This window comes from Hylobates moloch, unplaced genomic scaffold, assembly GCF_009828535.3.
Source record: "Hylobates moloch isolate HMO894 unplaced genomic scaffold, HMol_V3 SCAFFOLD_9, whole genome shotgun sequence".
Classification (NCBI taxonomy): domain Eukaryota; kingdom Metazoa; phylum Chordata; class Mammalia; order Primates; family Hylobatidae; genus Hylobates; species Hylobates moloch.
Window position 1 is genome coordinate 14642403 of NW_026652284.1, and position 17231 is coordinate 14659633.

The following is a 17231-nucleotide window of genomic DNA, read 5'->3' on the forward strand; positions in this document are numbered from 1 at the left end:
GGAGGGTGCTGGCTCGTGTGCAGGGCTGAGAAAGGGCAGAGCAGAGCAAAGTGGCCAAGAGCACGGGCTCTGGGTTCCAATGCCACCTCACCACCGCATGACCCTGGACAGGTGACTTCTCTCTGAGTCTCGATTTCTTGATGTGTTAGGTGGGTGATGATAGTGCCCGTCCCGCAGCCACTTTGTGAGTGTTTATGAGTTAATGAGCATAACGTGTGAGTGTTTATGAGTTAATGAGCATAATGTGTGAGTGTTTATGAGTTAATGAGTATAACGTGCTCAGGGCAGAGCAGCTCTTGGTGAGGGCAGCTCTCACTGCGCCCTGCCCACTCTGCCGCCGGAGCCCAGCCCTGATTCCCTGACAGATCCTGATCCGTTCTCTTTCCCTCCCAAAGCGGAGCTGGCCCGAACCTCCAGGACTTCAGCCCTTCCAGGAGAATCTGATCCCAGGTGAGGGAGGTCACTTGCGGTGTGGCTCAGTGGGCAGGCGGGACTCCAGGCTGGGAAGAAAAGTCAGCCCTGCTGGGGCTGGGAGCTGAAGCATCTGTTCCTTCCTCGCGGGTGTTAGACGAGGAAAAGTGATCTTTGGTGAGGGCTGCCCTTTGCTCCCCTAGGTGTGCAGGTTCGGGGGAGGGGCAGTCAGGACTTTTGGGTCTCACCCCTGTGGCCAAGTTCCCTGGTGGGCCCTGTCTTCCCCAGCAGGACACCCCCACCCCTTCTCTGGCTGGGCTGGGTGCTGGACTGAGTTGTTGAAATGGTAGGGTGGCTGACTTGTCTTTTTGGGAGGAGGGAGGCTCTCTGCCTCTCGGGGGAGGGTATCTGTGTGTCTGGGTGGCAATCCTGTGCCGTACCCCACTCTGTCCCTAGCCACACCAGGAGCTGAAGCCATGGCCTCAAAGCCTGAGAAGAGGGTGGCATCGTCTGTCTTTATCACCCTGGCACCCCCGCGCCGCGATGTGGCCGTGGCGGAGGAAGTGAGGCAGGCAGTTTGTGAGGCCCAGCGTGGCCGCCCGTGGGAGGCTCCTGCCCCCGTGAAGACACCCGAGGCTGGCTTGGCGGGGAGGCCCAGCCCCTGGACACCCCCTGGCAGGGCTGCAGCCACAGTGCCAGCTGCACCTCTGCAGCTCTCCAATGGAGGTAAGAGCGGACGGGACTTTGGGGAAGACCAGGTCAGAGGCAGAGGTAAGGAGGAAAGGGCATGCTCCAGCGTCATTCGTTCATTCATTCGTTTGTTTATTGAGTGCCTACTAAGTGCCAGGCAGATTCTGGAACCCAGTTGCCTGGGTGTGAACCCCGGCTTCTCCATTTCTCAGCTGGGTGGGTGATGTTGGCAGGCCACTTAACCTCTCGTGCCTCAGTTTCCTAATCTATAAAACAGGGATAAAGATAGTACCTCCCTCGGAGTGTGGTTATGAGGATTAAATGAGTTAATACACATGTAAGATGTTTAGCCTTGTCCATGTCACATAGAAAGTGCTGAGAGATAAGGTTTTGAGCTTGCATGAAGCTTCCATTCCCAGTGTAGGGAGCACACATAATGAAAATACAATGTCTGATGTTGGGCAGACACATAGCTCTCATGGAGTAAAGCATGGTGGAGGGGTGAGGAGGGGCAGCTTTTCTGTTTGTTTTGAGACAGAGTCTCACTCTGTTGCCCAGGCTGGAGTGCAGTGGTTCGATCTCAGCTCACTGCAACTTCTGCCTCCCAGGTTCAAGCTATTCTCCTGCCTCAGCCTCACGCCTCTTGAGTAGCTGAGATTACAGGCACGCACCACCACGCCTGGCTAATTTTTGTATTTTTAGTAGACACAGGGTTTTGCCATGTTGTCCAGGCTGGTCTTGAACTCGTGACCTCAGGTGATCTGCCCGCCTCGACCTCCCAAAATGCTGGGATTACAGGTGTGAGCCACCGCGCCTGGCCGAGGGGCAGCTTTTCATAGGGTGCTCAGGATGGCTTCTCTGAAGAGGTGACATTTCAGCTGAAACCTGAATGACAGCAGGAGCTGGCCAGTGGGAGGTGAAGTCTGAGAGGCGGTGCAGAGGCCCTGAGGCAGGAGGGAATTTGGTGGGTGAAGGGTCTTTGAGGCGCGTTTGTTTTCTCCTGGGCTCTGCTGTTCTCTTGCTGTGTGAGCGGAGCGAGCCCACTCCTTGCTCTGGGCCTCAGGGTCCTCTTCTGGAAACTGGAAATTTGGGTATGGATGTGACCGTCAGTCACAAAATAAACACAGCACTAATGACTGTTCCATTCCCTTGGGTCTGGTCGGACTGGCCCTGTTGCCATGGTGACAGGGAGCCTTCCAGTCCTCTTCCCCGTGTCTCATATGGAAAGTCTCAGCCGTTGGGCGAGGCAGGATGAGGAAGGGTGACAGCCCAGGGCCCTGGGGCAGGGGGTGGCTCATCAGCTGACAGGGTACCGGCTGAGATGCTAAGGGGCAGAGGCCAGCCCAGGGTAGCAGCAGAGTCCCTGGAGTCTCCCGGGTACCTAGTCAGGTGTCTTGCTGTCCTGGAGCAGGGCTGGGGCAGCCCTGTCCATCACCACTATAGAAATCGCCTAGTGATGCCGGGTGCGGTGGCTCACGCCTGTAATCCCAGCACTTTGGGAGGCCGAGGCGGGTGGATCACAAGGTCAGGAGTTCGAGACCAGCCTGACCAACATAGTGAAACCCCCATCTCTACTAAAAATACAAAAATTAGCTGGGCGTGGTGGCACTTGCCTGTGATCCCAGCTACTCGGGAGGCTGAGGCAGGAGAATTGCTTGAACCTGGGAGGTGGAGGTTGCAGTGAGCCGGGATCGTGCCACTGCACTCCAGCCTGGGTGACAGAGTGAGACTCCATCTCAGAAAAAAAAAAGAAAAAAAAGAAATCACCTAGTGACCAGTAGGAAGTGCTAATTACAGGAAGCCAGAAAGGGGTCAAGACAAGGGGCCACATAGGTTTGAGTGCACGTGGGTTTCCATGGAACATGCTTCCTCCTTGCGACAGATGCTCCCACATTGATCTTTCCTTCCTAATCTCATGTCCCAAGAACACAGGCTCCTCCCAGCCACCTCTCTGTATAGGAGGGTCATCCTGACAAAATTTACACATCAACGGGAAACAAAAAGATGTGCCCCTTCTGGGTGGGCAAGGGAGCCCAGGAAATGTAGGCTAGATGTCAGAATTTCCGGTACATTTTCATGGGTTATTGGGATTATGGGAAGAGGATCTTGGGAGTGTGGGAACAAGATCAAACTTGCCTGGGAAGGGCTGGCCTGTCACTGGTCAGCATGGCTGGCTGGCCGTTTTGTCTGCCAATTTAATACCTTCAAGCAGAGCACGGGGATCTTGGCGTTCAGTCTCCCTGAAGTGAGATAAGTTTTAGGTGACCAGCTTGGTCATGCGCCTGATCTGACTGCAGGACACAAAGGCTGGCCCCAGGCCCTGGGGATACTGCCAGCTGCTTGAAGCCGTCTACACCGAAGGCTGCCATCTGCCGTCTGTCTAGTACTTGTCCTCTCAGAGTCATCCTCGAGCGGGTCCGGGACCCCCTCTCTGCCCACCTGCCCTGTGGCCTCAGGTTCCCCTGCTTCTCTCTTGAATTCCTGCCCGCCCATCACAGCCTATGGGCCCTGCACCGGGAGGCAGACACTGGGAGAGGCCACAGCACTCTTACTGCCTCTCCAAGACCTGGTTCCTGACTCTGTGAGCTCATCGGAGCCTCTTTCTCCCACTTCCGCTGAGTCAGCAGCAGCATCACCCAGGCCTGTACCAACACAGTCACTGGGTCTGTTCCAGCACAGCCGCCGGCTCCCACCCCGAGTATCTCTGATTCAGCAGATCTGCTGTGGGGCCTGAGAATTTGCATTTCTTTTTTTTTTTCGAAGACAGGGTCTTGTTCTGTCACCCAAGCTGCAGTGCAGTGCAGTGGCGTGATCACGGCTCACTGTAGCCTCAATCTCCCTGGCTCAAGTGATCCTCCCAAGGAGCTGGGACCACAAGCTCTTGCCACCAAGCCCAGCTAATTTGTGTGTGTGTGTGTGTGTGTGTGTGTGTGTTTGTATGTGTATTTTGAGACGAAGTCTCGCTCTGTCGCCCAAGCAGGAGTGCAGTGGTGCGATCTCGGCTCACTGCAACCTCTGCTCCCCAGGTTCAAGCAATTCTCCTGCCTCAGCCTCCCAAGTAGCTAGGATTACAGGCGCCCACCACCACACCCAGCTAATTTTTGTATTTTTAGTAGAGACAGCGTTTCACCATGGTTGCCAGGCTGGTCTCAAATTCCTGACCTCAGGTGATCCGCCCACCTCAGCCTCCCAAAGTGCTGGGATTACAGGCGTGAGCCACCGTGCCCAGCCTAATTTTTTTTTTTTTTAGATGGAGTTTTGCTTTTGTTTCCCAGGCTGGAGTGCAGTGGCACAATCTCAGCTCACCGCAACCTCCGCCTCCCGGGTTCAAGTGAATATCCTGCCTTAGCCTCCTAAGTAGCTGGGATTATAGGCATGCGCCAGCACGCCCAGCTAATTTTGTATTTTTAGTAGAGATGGGGTTTCTCCATGTTGGTCAGGCTGGTCTCAAACTTCCAACCTCAGGTGATCTGCCTGCCTCAGCCCCCCAAAGTGCTGGGATTGCAGGCATAAGCCACTGCGCCCGGCTTTTTTTTTTTTGAGACAGAGTCTGGCTCTGTCACCCAGGCTGGAGTGTGGTGATGTGATCTAAGCTCACTGCAGCTTAAGCCTCTTGGGCTTAAGTGATCCTCCCACGTCAGCCTCCCAAGTAGCTAGGACTACAGGCCTGTGCTGCCATGCCTGGCTACATTTTTAAAATTTTTAGTAGAGTTGAAGTCTCACTATGTTGCCCAGGCTGCTCTTGAACTTCTGGGTTCAAGCGAACTGCCTACCTTGGCCTCCCAAAGTGCTGAGATTATAGGCACGAGCCACCCTGCCTGGCCTGAGATTTTCTTGCCTAAGAACACACAGCAAATCAGTGGCAGAGTTAGACGTGGAACCCAGGCCAGGGTGATCCCGACCTGAGCCCTCAGCTACCCTCCGTATGGCCATGTAGGTAAGTAAAACCCTCCCAGGTCCACCTGGGAGGCTCTGACCAGCCCTCTCTCCTCCCCCATTGCAGGATGCCCACCCCCTCCTCCAGTCCTGGATGGTGAGGACGTGCTTCCTGACCTGGACCTCCTCCCTCCCCCTCCACCACCCCCTCCGGTGCTTCTGCCTTCTGAAGAGGAGGCTCCTGCTCCAACGGGGGCCTCACTCATTGCAGACTTAGAGCAGCTGCACCTGTCCCCACCCCCGCCCCTGCCTCCACCACAGGTACTGCCCCCCGCCCCCCGGCCACCCGCAATCCCTTGGTCCCCTTGGTTGGGGGACGGGGAGTCTGGGCATTCGGGGGTTCTAAACCTGGACTTTGGTGCATTCTTCTGCTCAGGGGCAGTCCCTCTTTGAAGCTCTCAGAAGTCCCTATTCAGGCAGGTGAAAATTGGTTAAGTGTTTCAGGGTCTCTGGAGAGGGCTGCCACTGCCTCCCTGCTTCACGCGCTGCAGACACCCGCTTCAGCTCTGAGGAAGACGTTTCCCTGAGTCCGACCTAAATCCCTTAGGCTGCATAGGAAACCTGGATTTTTGTTTGATTGTTTGTTTTTGCGATGGAGTCTCGCTCTGTCACCCAGGCTGGAGTGCAATGGCATGACCTTGGCTCACTGTAGCCTCCACCTCCCAGGTTCAAGTGATTGTCCTGCCACAGTCTCCTGAGTAGCTGGGATTACGGGCACCCGCACCATGCCTGGCTAATTTATTGTACCTTTATAGAGACAGGGTTTCACCATGTTGGTCAGGCTGGTCTCAAACTACTCACCTCACGTGATCCACACGGCTCGGCCTCCCAAAGTGCTGGAATTACGGGTTTGAGCCACTACACCTGGCCAGGAACCTGTTTTTTAACCCTGGGCCCTTAACAGAGGCCATGTAGAAATGGGGGGCGTCACAGGCCAAGGGCTTAGTCCACTTCAGTCCAGCATCTGTGGGGAAGCCTGGTTGCAGGAGAGTCCTTCTAAGTAGGACAAGGAGCAGTGGCTGATCGAGGGACCCCAGTCAGCTGCCACTGTGACCTTCCTGCTGAGAGACTTAGGTAGTTCCCTTGCTTCCCTGGGCCTCGGTTTCCTTCTCGGTACAATGCGGCTAATTGTACCTGTTATCACCCAGATGAGGAACAGAGCTGGGAGGGCTGCATGGGGTCCCACTGGATGACTCCCCGTCTGCATCCCCACAGGCCCCAGTGGAGGGATCTTCAGTCCAGCCCGGTCCCCTCAGGCCCGTGGAGGAAGAGCTGCCACCTCCCCCAGCAGAATCTGTTGAGAAAGGGGCATCCACAGGTAGGTGCACAGGGCTGGGAGGACTCTGGGGTGATCTCATGGGGCCAGCATGGGCTTCCAGGTAGAAACCAGGAGAGTGAGGACCCCCCTTCCCATCCCCACCCCAGCTCACGTTACAATGATGGGCTTTGTAGTTGGGCATCCATTTAATTTGTATTGCTTTAGCCTTTTTCTCTTTATACCTAAATTCTATTTAAAATGTTAGTCTGCGGCTGGGCGCGGTGGCTCAGGCCTGTAATCCCAGCACTTTGGGAGACTGAGGTGGGCGGATCACGAGGTCAGGAGATCGAGACCATCCTGGCTATCACAGTGAAACCCCGTCTCTACTAAAAATACAAAAAGTTAGCTGGGCGTGGTGGCGGGCACCTGTAGTCCCAGCTACTCGGGAGACTGAGACAGGAGAATGGCGTGAACCCGGGAGGCAGAGCTTTCATGAGCCGAGATAGTGCCACTGCACTCCAGCCTGGGTGACAGAGCAAAACTCTGTCTCAAAAAAAAAAAAAAAAAAAAAGTTAGTCTGCACAGTTTGCTACGATAGCAAAAATGTCTTGAATTTTTTCTCACTATTTTATTTTCTGACTACCTAATGCCCTCACACGGTGCACAATAGACAGCATGAATGAGGACACAGTGAGAAGCCTGCAACCTGTCCCATCCCCTTACCACCCGATTTCCTTCCAGATGGGCGTCCTCCGTCGTTGAGCTCTTGTGTATCCTGCCAAAGGCACTATGCACATACGAGCAAATAAAAATATGTGCCCACCTGCTCCCTCCCCCCATTTTTCCATAAGTAGCAAACTAGGCCCTTCTGCTGTTCACTTTCTTTCCTTTGTACATCTCAGAGCTGGTCACAGATCAGAATATAAAGTGGCTACTGGCTGGGCGCAGTGGCTCACGCCTATAATCCCAGCATTTTGGGAGGCTGAGGCAGGTGGATCACCTGAGGTCAGGAGTTCGAGATCAGCCTGGCCAACATGGTGAAACGCTGTCTCTACTAAAAATACGAAAATTAGCTGGGCGTGGCAGTGTGTGCCTGTAATCCCAGCTACTCGGGAGGCTGAGGCAGGAGAATCGCTTGAACCCGGGAGGCGGAGGTTGCAGTGAGCTGAGATTGCACTGCTGCTCTCCAGCCTGCGTGACAGAGTGAGCTTCCATCTAAAAAAAAATAAAAAAATAAAATAAAATAAATAAACAGTGGCTCCTGACTGGGTGTGGTGGCTCATGACTGTAATCCCAGCACTTTGGGAAGTCAAGGCAGCCAACAATCCCTTTGTCCTCAAACTGCTGTCCAGAATTCCTTATTTATTTATTTTATTTATTTTTATTTTTATTTTTTTAGAGAGAGTCTTACTCTGTCACCAGGCTGGAGTGCAGTGGCATGATCTCGGCTCATTGCAACCTCCGCCTCCTGCGTTCAAGCGATTCTCCTGCCTCAGCCTCCTGAGTGCTGGGACTACAGGCGCCCACCACCACGCCCAGCTAATTTTTGTATTTTTAGTAGAGATGGGGTTTCACCATGTTGGCCAGATGGCCTCAATCTCTTGACCTCATGATCCGCCCTCTTGACCTCATGATCCGCCCACTTGGCCTCCCAAAGTGCTGGGATTACAGGTGTGAGTCACCGCGCCGGGCTCTTTTTTTTTGTTTTGTTTTTCCTGAAACAGAATCTTGCTCTGTTACCCAGGCTGGAGTGCAGTGGCACAGTCTCGGCTCACTACAACCTCTGCCTCCTAGGTTCAAGTAATTCTCCCACCTCAGCCCCATGAGTAGCTGGGACTACAGGGGCATGCCACTATGCCTGGCTAATTTTTGTATTTTTAGTAGTGTTGGGGTTTCACCACGTTGGCCAGACTGGTCTTGAACTCCTGGCCTCAAGTGATCCGCTCACCTTGGCCTCCCAAAGTGCTGGCATTACAGGCGTGAGCCATCATGCCTGACTCAGATTCCTTTTTAATGCTCCTCACGACCCTCTGTATTTGTCATTTGAGGAATTTGCAGATTTAAGACAGAGCCTCGGGTACCCTAAGCATGTTCTGGGTGGTGCCTGGGTACAGTCCTCACAGGCTGGGCTAGTGATGGCCTGTGTCTCCCCTACCCCAGACATCTGTGCCTTCTGCCACAAGACTGTGTCCCCCCGAGAGCTGGCTGTGGAGGCCATGAAGAGGCAGTACCATGCCCAGTGCTTCACGTGCCGCACCTGCCGCCGCCAGCTGGCGGGGCAGAGCTTCTACCAGAAGGATGGGCGACCCCTCTGCGAACCCTGCTACCAGGTAACCCCTGCAGCAGACCTCTGGGTGCCAGGCACTGAGCTGAGCACTTAGAATATGTTGCACTATTTCATTCCCCACACAATCCTGGGAAGTAGGCACTACTGACCCCTTTCACAGATGAGGAAACTGAGGCTCAGAAAGAAGGAGCCCAGTGAAGGCGATTAGTTTCCTAGGGCTGCCTGTAAGAGATCACGACAACCTTGGTGGCTTCTAGCAATACACGTTTATTCTGTCCCGGTTCTGGAGGTCAAAAGTCCAAAATCAGCTTCACTGGGCCAAAACCAATGTGGTGTGCTGTCTGGAGGCTTGAGGGAGAATCCACATCTCTGCCTCTCTGCCTTTTGCAGTTTCTTTTTTTTCTTCTTCTTCTTTTTTTCGTGGGGGGGGGCGCGGGCCGGGAAACAGAGTCTCACTTGTTTGCCCAGGCTGGAGTGCAGTGGCACGATCTCAGCTCACTGCAACCTCTGCCACCCAGGTTCAAGGGATTCTCCTGCCTCAGCCTCCCGAGTAGCTGGGATTATAGGCACCTGACACCACACCTGGCTAATTTTTGTGTTTTTGGTAGAGATGGGGTTTCACCATTTTGGCCAAGCTGGTCTTGAACTCCTGACCTCGTGAGCCACCCACCTTGGCCTCCCAAAGTGCTGGGATTACAGGCATGAGCCACTGTGCCCAGCCTCTTTTTTTTTTTGAGATGGAGGCTCGTTCTGTCACCCAGGCTGGAGTACAGTCGTGCAATCTCGGATCACTGCAACCTCTGCCTCCCGGGTTGAAGCGATTCCCATGTCTCAGCCTCCTGAGTAGCTGGGACTACAGGTGCCTGCCACCACGCCCGACTAATTTTTGTATTTTTAGTAGAGATGGGGTTTCACCGTGTCGGCCAGGCTGGTCTCACTCCTGACCTCAAGGAATCCACCCCCTTGGCATCCCAAAGTGCTGGGGTTACAGGTGTGAGCCACCACGCCCGGCCCCTTTTGCAGTTTCTAAAGCTGCATTCTCCTTGACTCCTTCCTCTGCCTTCAACGCCAGCACTGTAGCATCCCACTTCAGCGGCCCTATTGCCACCTCTGTGTCAAGTTACAGGGACACTTGTGATGGCATTTAGGACCCACCTGGATAATCAGGATAATCTCCCCCATCTTAAGATCCTTAGCTTATCCCATCTGAAAGCCTCTTTTGCTGGGCAAGGTAACATTCGGGGTCCAGAGATAAGGACCGGATATCTTTGGGGGCATCTCTTAGCTACCACATGAGGTCACACGAGATGGCCAAGGAGCTGGGATTCTACTCCACCCCCGTCTGGCTCTGGAGCCTGCCATCAGTCTTGCCACTATCTCCCCTAGAGCCACAGCGTTCCAATGTTTGATCTCACGGAAATCTGTGTTGCTTCCACGTGCCAAGTGCAATTAGGGAGAGCCAGCTGGGATGCCAGCATACTAGAATTTCTAACTCTTGGATGGTTTGTGGTGGCATGTTGAGTGTGGTGACCACCCACAGCCGCATCCCCTGGGGATGTGTAGGCCACTCTTTGTGCTTATGAATGAGGAACACCTGGAAATCAGCATTTTGAATCAGTGTCTCAAGTGATTCTCATGCATATAAAAGTTTGAAAACAGCTGATTGAAGGGTTAGAGTATTTGGAGCTGAGACTCTCCAGAAGAATCCAAACAATCCAATCCCAGGCTCACCACCAGTGAGGCACTGTGGGAGGAGAGAGGAACCAGGCCCTCCCTGCTGTGTCCCTGTGACCCCATAATGGGGGAGTGTCCCTCAGGGGTGAGACACTGGGGGAGGAGGGGTGTCCAGCTGGAAGCAGCCAGGAGGAAGACTTGAGCAGTGTGCTGGGGAGAGAAGGGCCGTGCCCATGAGAGGTAGGGTGGGAGTGGGAGGTGCCCCCACATGTGTCCAGGTGGGGTCAAGGTAAAATGCACAGGAGCACAGCCAGGAAGGAGAGACAGCATGTCCAGGAGAAAAGGTGGAAAGGCTGGTGGAAAGGCTAGAGGGAGGCCCACTGCCCTGCCTCGGGAATCTCTTTGTCATTGCTCCTCATTCCAGAAGGAATTTGAGGCAGCTTCTATGAATGCATGTATACCAGCCAGGCGTGGTGGCTGACACCTGCAATCTCAGCACTTTGGGAGGCTGAGGTGGGGGGATTACTTGAGGTCAGGAGTTCGAGACCAGCCTGGGCAACATAGCAAGACTCCATCTCTATTTTATAATAGTTATTTTTTATTAAAATATGTTTTTAGGCTGGGCACGGTGGCTCACGCCTGTAATTCCAGCACTTTGGGAGGCTGAGGGGGGCGGATCACGAGGTCATGAGATTGAGACCATCTTGGCCAACATGGTGAAACCCCGTCTCTACTAAAAATACAAAAATTAGCTGGGCATGGTGGGGCGTGCCTGTAGTCCCAGCTATTCGGGAGGCTGAGGCAGGAGAATCGCTTGAACCTGGGAGGCAGAGGTTGCAGTGAGCAGAGATTGCACCACCGCACTCCAGCCTGGGCGACAGAGCGAGACTCTGTCTAAAAAAAAATATATATGTATATATGTTTTTAAAAAGAATGTATATATACCTATAGACCACAATAACATGGGTGCACTGAAAAATTCCACACTATTCTCCCGCCTCAGCCTCTCAAGTAGCTGGGATTACAGGTGCCCACCACCATGCCCGGCTATTTTTTGTATTTTTAGTAGAGACGGGGGTTCACCATGTTGGCCAGGCTTGTCTGGAACTCCTGACCTCAGGAGATCCGCCTGCCTCGGCCTCCCAAAGTCCAGAGATTACAGGCGTAAGCCACCTTGCCTGGCACATTTCTTCTTAAAGGCATCATATAAAATTATATTAACTGGCCGGGTGCCGTGGCTCATGCCAGGCCAAGGCAGGCAGATCACCTGAGGTTAGGAGTTTGAGACCAGCCTGACCAAAATGGAAAAACCCTGTCTCTACTAAAAATACAAAAACTAGCCAGGCATGATGGTGCATGCCTGTAATCCCAGCTACTTGGGAGGCTGAGGCAGGAGAATCACTTGAACCCAGGAGGCAGAGGCTGCAGTGAGTCAAGATCAAACCACTGCACTCCAGTCTGGGCGACAGAGCAGGACTCCATCTCAAAAACAAGAAAAAGCCTGGGCACGGTGACTCATGCCTGTAATCCCAGCACTTTGGGAGGCCGAGGCAGGCGGATCACCTGAGGTCAGGAGTTTGAGACCAGCCTGACCAACATGGAGAAACCCCGTCTCTACTAAAAATACAAAAAATTAGCCAGGTGTGGTGGCGCATGTCTGTAATCCCAGCTACTTGGGAGGCTGAGGCAGGAGAATTGCTTTAACCCGGGAAACGAGGTTGTGGTGAGCCAAGATGGCACCATTGCACTTTAGCCTGGGTGACAAGAGCGAAACTCCATCTCAGAAAAAAAAAAAAAAGGTAGCTCTCATGCTAAGTGTTCTTCCCACAATAAAACAATTTTTTAAAGACTGCAATAATACTATGATATGTAAAATAAAGACATCCAAACAGAAGGAAAATCAAAATAGAAAGTGAGACGAGATCAAAGGGAATGTTACTACCCAAAATGTGTGAGGAAGCCAGACACGGTGGCTCAAGCCTGTAATCCCAGCACTTTGGGAGGCTAAGGTGGGTTGATCACTTGAGGTCAGGAGTTCGAAACCAGCCTGGCCAACATGGTGAAACACCGTGTCTACAAAAAATACAAAAAATTAGCCGGGCGTGGTGGCGCGCACCTGTAGTCCCAGCTACTCAGGAGGCTGAGGCAGGAGAATCACTTGAACCTCAGGTAGAGGATGCAGTGAGCTGAGATTGGGGCACTGCACTCCAGCCTCAGTAACAGAGTGAGACTGTCCCAAAACAAAACAAGAACGAAATAACAACAAAAAAGCCCTATAATGGTTTCTAAACGTGAAATGTGGAATTTGGCTCTGAGCTTCCAAGTGGCCAAATGGAAAAGGGAAAGAATTTCAAGGCTTCTTGTCTGTATGATGAAAGCACCCAATTCTCCTGAGAATTCCTTTTCCTGACCCTGAGGTTTAGGCAAGGTTTCTCCTATGAGCTGTGTGGACCCTGGCCATAAACATATCCCAGTAACAAGAAATGCAGCCATAGCATCAGGGCATCAGGGCAGTATTCCTTGCTGAAAGCCAAGGATACAAGGCTAAGCTCAATTTGTTAAAAGCAATGGTGGAGGTTTTGGGCGATAGTTACAGGTTGTCTGCAGGCCTCTTCTGTACTTCCCAGTTCCTGGGCCCCTGAGGGCAGCCTCTCAGAAGAGACGACCCTCGTGGGTTGGGGTGGGTGTGTCGTGGATGGCTCTGGCAGTGGCCTCTGTCCCAGGACACACTGGAGAGGTGCGGCAAGTGTGGCGAGGTGGTCCGGGACCACATCATCAGGGCCCTGGGCCAGGCCTTCCACCCCTCCTGCTTCACGTGTGTGACCTGCGCCCGGTGCATTGGAGATGAGAGCTTTGCCCTGGGCAGCCAGAACGAGGTGTACTGCCTGGACGACTTCTACAGGTACGAGAGGGGTTTGTGCACCAGGTGGGTTGCAGGGACAGGGCGAGACCCAAGCAGGATGAAGGAGCTGAGCCTGAGTCCTGGGTGCTGGGCCAGAGTTTCCTGTCTTCTGGTTTATTATAAAGAATATTACAGGGCTGGGCCGGGCGTGGTGGCTCACGCCTGTAATCCCAGCACTTTGGGAGGCCGAGGCGGGTGGATCATGTGGTCAGGAGATCGAGACCATCCTGGCTAACACGGTGAAACCCCGTCTCTACTAAAAATACAAAAAAAATTAGCCGAGCGCGGTGGCTGGCGCCTGTAGTCCCAGCTACTCGGGAGGCTGAGGCAGGAGAATGGCGTGAACCCGGGAGGCGGAGCTTGCAGTGGGCCGAGATTGTGCCACTGCACTCCAGCCTCGGCGACAGAGTGAGACTCTGTCTCAAAAAAAAAAAAAAAAAAGAATATTACAGGGCTGGACACAGTGGCTCACACCTGTAATCCCAGCACTTTGGGAGGCCAAGGTGGGCAGATTATGAGGTCAGGAGTTTGAGGCCAGCCTGGCCAATATGGTAAAACCCCATCTCTACAAAAAATACAAAAATTAGCTGAGCATGGTGGTGTGTGCCTGTAGTCCCAGCTACCTGGGAGGCTGAGGCAGAAGAATCACTTGAACCTGGGAGGTGGAGTTTGCAGTGAGCCAAGATCGCACCACTACACTCCAGCCTGGGTGACAGAGTGAGACTCTGTCTCAAAAAAAAAAAAAAAAGGATATTACAGCGATACAGACAGACATGTGAAGAGATGCCTAGGATGAGGTCTAGGGGAAGGAGCAAGGAGCTTCCATGCCCTCCCTCCCCAAGTGTGCCACCCTCCAAGAACCCCTGCATGTTCAGCCACCTGAAAGCTCCCGAACCCTGTCCTCTTGGGCCTTCTATGGAGACGTCATTGGATAGGCATGCTTGACCACCCGGTAGAAATTCGACTGGAGGAAAAGGGTATGGTGGAAGCTAATAAACTGAGAAGGAAACCCAGCAGGGCCTGTCCAGAGTCATCTTGGTCTCTCCGTGCAGCTTTTCTTCCTCTAGGATGGAGGGCAGGATTCTCCCTGGAATGAATGAAGGGCTTATGACTCACAGTCAGATAAGGCAGGCCAGAGAATTTCTTTATGGCCAGTTCCCAGCAAGAAAGGTGGGAGAAGATTCCTGCCTTGGGGAGAAAAAGGAACAGGCAAAAGGTTAGGGAGAAATTCTGTTTTCTTTTTTTTTTTTTTTTTTGAATCAGCTTCCCGTTTTTCTGCCCAGCCGGCAGGAGTGCAGTGGCGCTATCTCGGCTCACTGCAAGCTCCGCCTCCCGGGTTTACGCCATTCTCCTGCCTCAGCCTCTCCGAGTAGCTGGGACTACAGGCGCCCGCCACCACGCCCGGCTAATTTTTTGTATTTTTAGTAGAGACGGGGTTTCACCGTGGTCTCGATCTCCTGACCTCGTGATCTGCCCGCCTTGGCCTCCCAAAGTGCTGGGATTACAAGCCTGAGCCACCGCGCCCGGCCTGAAATTCTGTTTTCTAAGGCCTGAACTGCCCAATGTTATAACAAGTGCTGTGGGAGTTATGAGCCCAGCAGGATCTATAGACAAAAACATATGTAAAAAACACACATGGGGCTGGGCCCGGTGGCTCACGCCTGTAATCCCAGCACTTTGGGAGGCCAAGGCAGAGGTTGCAGTGAGCCGAGATCGCACCACTGCACCCCAGCCTGGGCAGCAGAGCTAGACTCCATCCCAAACAAAACAAAACAAAAAACTAAAAAATACATATAATGTCACAGGCAGGTACGATTAAGGGTTCTGTTTTACCACCCAAAGCACACAGCAGCTAAGTACCCAAAGTCTCTCCACAGGTTAGTATTGAAGCTCTTGGTAAGTATGCACATCCCCAAGGACCTGACTTTGAGGCCCTGCTCTGAAAGCCCAGACCTCGGGGTCTGCCCGTGGAGCTGAATGATGCAGTGGGGACACACAGATATCTGTTGGACTCAATCCCTGCCCATGAGTTGCTCACCACTCAAGGGGAGAGACAGATGTGCCTCTTAAGAAAGAAAGACGTACTGGCTGGGCATGGTGGCTCACGCCTGTAATCCCAGCACTTTGGGAGGCCAAGGTGGGCAGATCACGAGCTCAGGAGTTCAAGACCAGCCTGACCAACATGGTGAAACCCCGTCTCTACTAAAAATGCAAAAATTAGCTGGGCGTGGTGGTGCCTGCCTATAGTCCCAGCTACTCAGGAGGCTGAGGCAGGAGAATCACTTGAACCTGGGAGGTGGAGGTTGCAGTGAGCTGAGATTGCGTCATTGCACTCCAGCCTGGGTGACAAGAGCAAAAAAACTCAATCTCAAAAAAAAAAAGACAGATGAGATGTGTCCCAGCCCCACTGAACACAGTTCTCAATTCAGACAATCTCCAGTGATGCTGGGAAACCAGGTCTCATTACACAGGTCTCTCCACCTGCTCCTGCCAGGAAGAAACAGACATCTCTGCTTATAGCTGCCAGTGCAGTCCCATAGCAACGGGACTGAAATTGCTCAGGAGGTGAACACCAGCCAGCCCGAGTTCTGACAGCTAATTAATTTCTGTGGTTGTGGCATGAACGCCTCCCAAGCATGGGTTCCTTTGCTTCTAGGAAATTCGCCCCCGTCTGCAGCATCTGTGAAAATCCCATCATCCCTCGGGATGGGAAAGATGCCTTCAAAATCGAATGCATGGGAAGAAACTTCCATGAAAATTGCTACAGGTGTGAGGTGAGTGGAGCCCAGGTGGTTTAATAACATTCCATTGCTGCGTACCAGGCTCTTAGCTGGGTTGCTTGGACATGAGGGCAGGTCAGAGTGGGGGCTGTGCTCTCAAATTGCTCACTATCTAGTAGGAGAAACAAAAGATACTGGAAATACAACTATAGTCTATTATCAACTCTTTGCGTTAATAAGAAACCAAATTCAAGTTGCTTTCTCCAGAGAAGGGAATCTGTTGGCTCATGGTGCTGGGATCACTGATGGTATTGAGTGATGGCATCAGGACTCTCTCCATCTTTTTTTTTTTTTTTTTTTGACACAGTCTTACTCTTTTTGCCAGGCTGGATCTCAGCTCACTGCAACCTCCACCTCCAGGGTTCAGCAATTCTCCTGCCTCAGCCACCCGAATAGCTGGGATTATAGGCGCGCACCACCACACCTGGCTAATTTTTGTATTTTTAGTAGAGACGGGGTTTCACCAGGTTGAACAGGCTGGTCTCCAACTCCTGACCTCAGGTGATCCGCCCACCTCCGCCTCCCAAAGAGCTGGGATTACAGGCATGAGGCACCATGCCCAGCCTCTTTCCATCTATTGGCTCTCCCTTGTTTGTGTGTTTGCTTCATTTTCTCTGCCTGTGGGCTGGCCTTCTCTGTGGGGAGGTGGGGCACAGTGCATGGGCATAGGTGGCCCAGGTTTGCATCTCCCCAGCTTAGAAACCCTAGGGGAAAGAGAGAGCACACCCCCTCCAGGGAAGCCAGACAGTCCCTAGAAGGCCTCTGATCACCCCAGCTAGGATCACATGCTCATTCGGGGCCAGTCACTGTGGCTGGGGTGCTAGGATTGATAACCCCTGGGGCCAGGGAGGCAGAACCATATAAAAAAGAGGGGTTGTTACAACTGGAGGAAGGGAGAAGAGGATGCTGGATAGATCCATACCACAGTGCCTTTTCCAGATGCTGGGCAAGAGAATGTAGAAATCAGCTTTGGGGGCCTGGTGCAGTGGCTCACACCTGCAATCCCAGCACTTTAGGAAGCTGAGATGGGTGCATTACTTGAGCTCAGGAGCTCGAGACCAGCCTGGACAACATGGTGAAACCCCGTCTTAAAAATAAATAAATAAAAATAAAAAATAAATCAGCTTTGGGATAAAGAAGGCAGTGATGGTCTAACCAGGGTGGTAGAATCAAAGGCACTCATGTAGGAGGCAATGCTTGACTGGGCCTTGCAGGATGAGTAGGAGTTTGCCAGATATTCATAGAAGGGAGAAGAAGTCCAGAAAGGTGAAAAGAGCTGCAAAAATCCATGGT

At 52.8% G+C, this 17231-nt stretch overlaps 1 protein-coding gene across 4 annotated transcripts in view; it reads left to right on the forward strand.

The window, feature by feature from the left end:
* Positions 1-17231, forward strand: part of FBLIM1 (filamin binding LIM protein 1) — a 29526-nt gene that overhangs the window by 5739 nt on the left and 6556 nt on the right. For 3 of the 4 annotated variants that reach the window (XM_032759023.2, XM_032759024.2, XM_032759025.1), the window contains exons 2-7: positions 396-450; positions 868-1137; positions 5105-5298; positions 6253-6355; positions 8456-8625; positions 12980-13393. In XM_032759023.2, coding sequence (XP_032614914.1) covers positions 888-1137; positions 5105-5298; positions 6253-6355; positions 8456-8625; positions 12980-13393 — 1131 coding nt within the window. In that variant the 5' untranslated portion in view covers positions 396-450; positions 868-887. Of the gene's footprint in view, positions 1-395; positions 451-867; positions 1138-5104; positions 5299-6252; positions 6356-8455; positions 8626-12979; positions 13394-15814; positions 15933-17231 lie in introns of those variants that run through there. The other variant, XM_032759026.2, reaches the window with a different exon arrangement.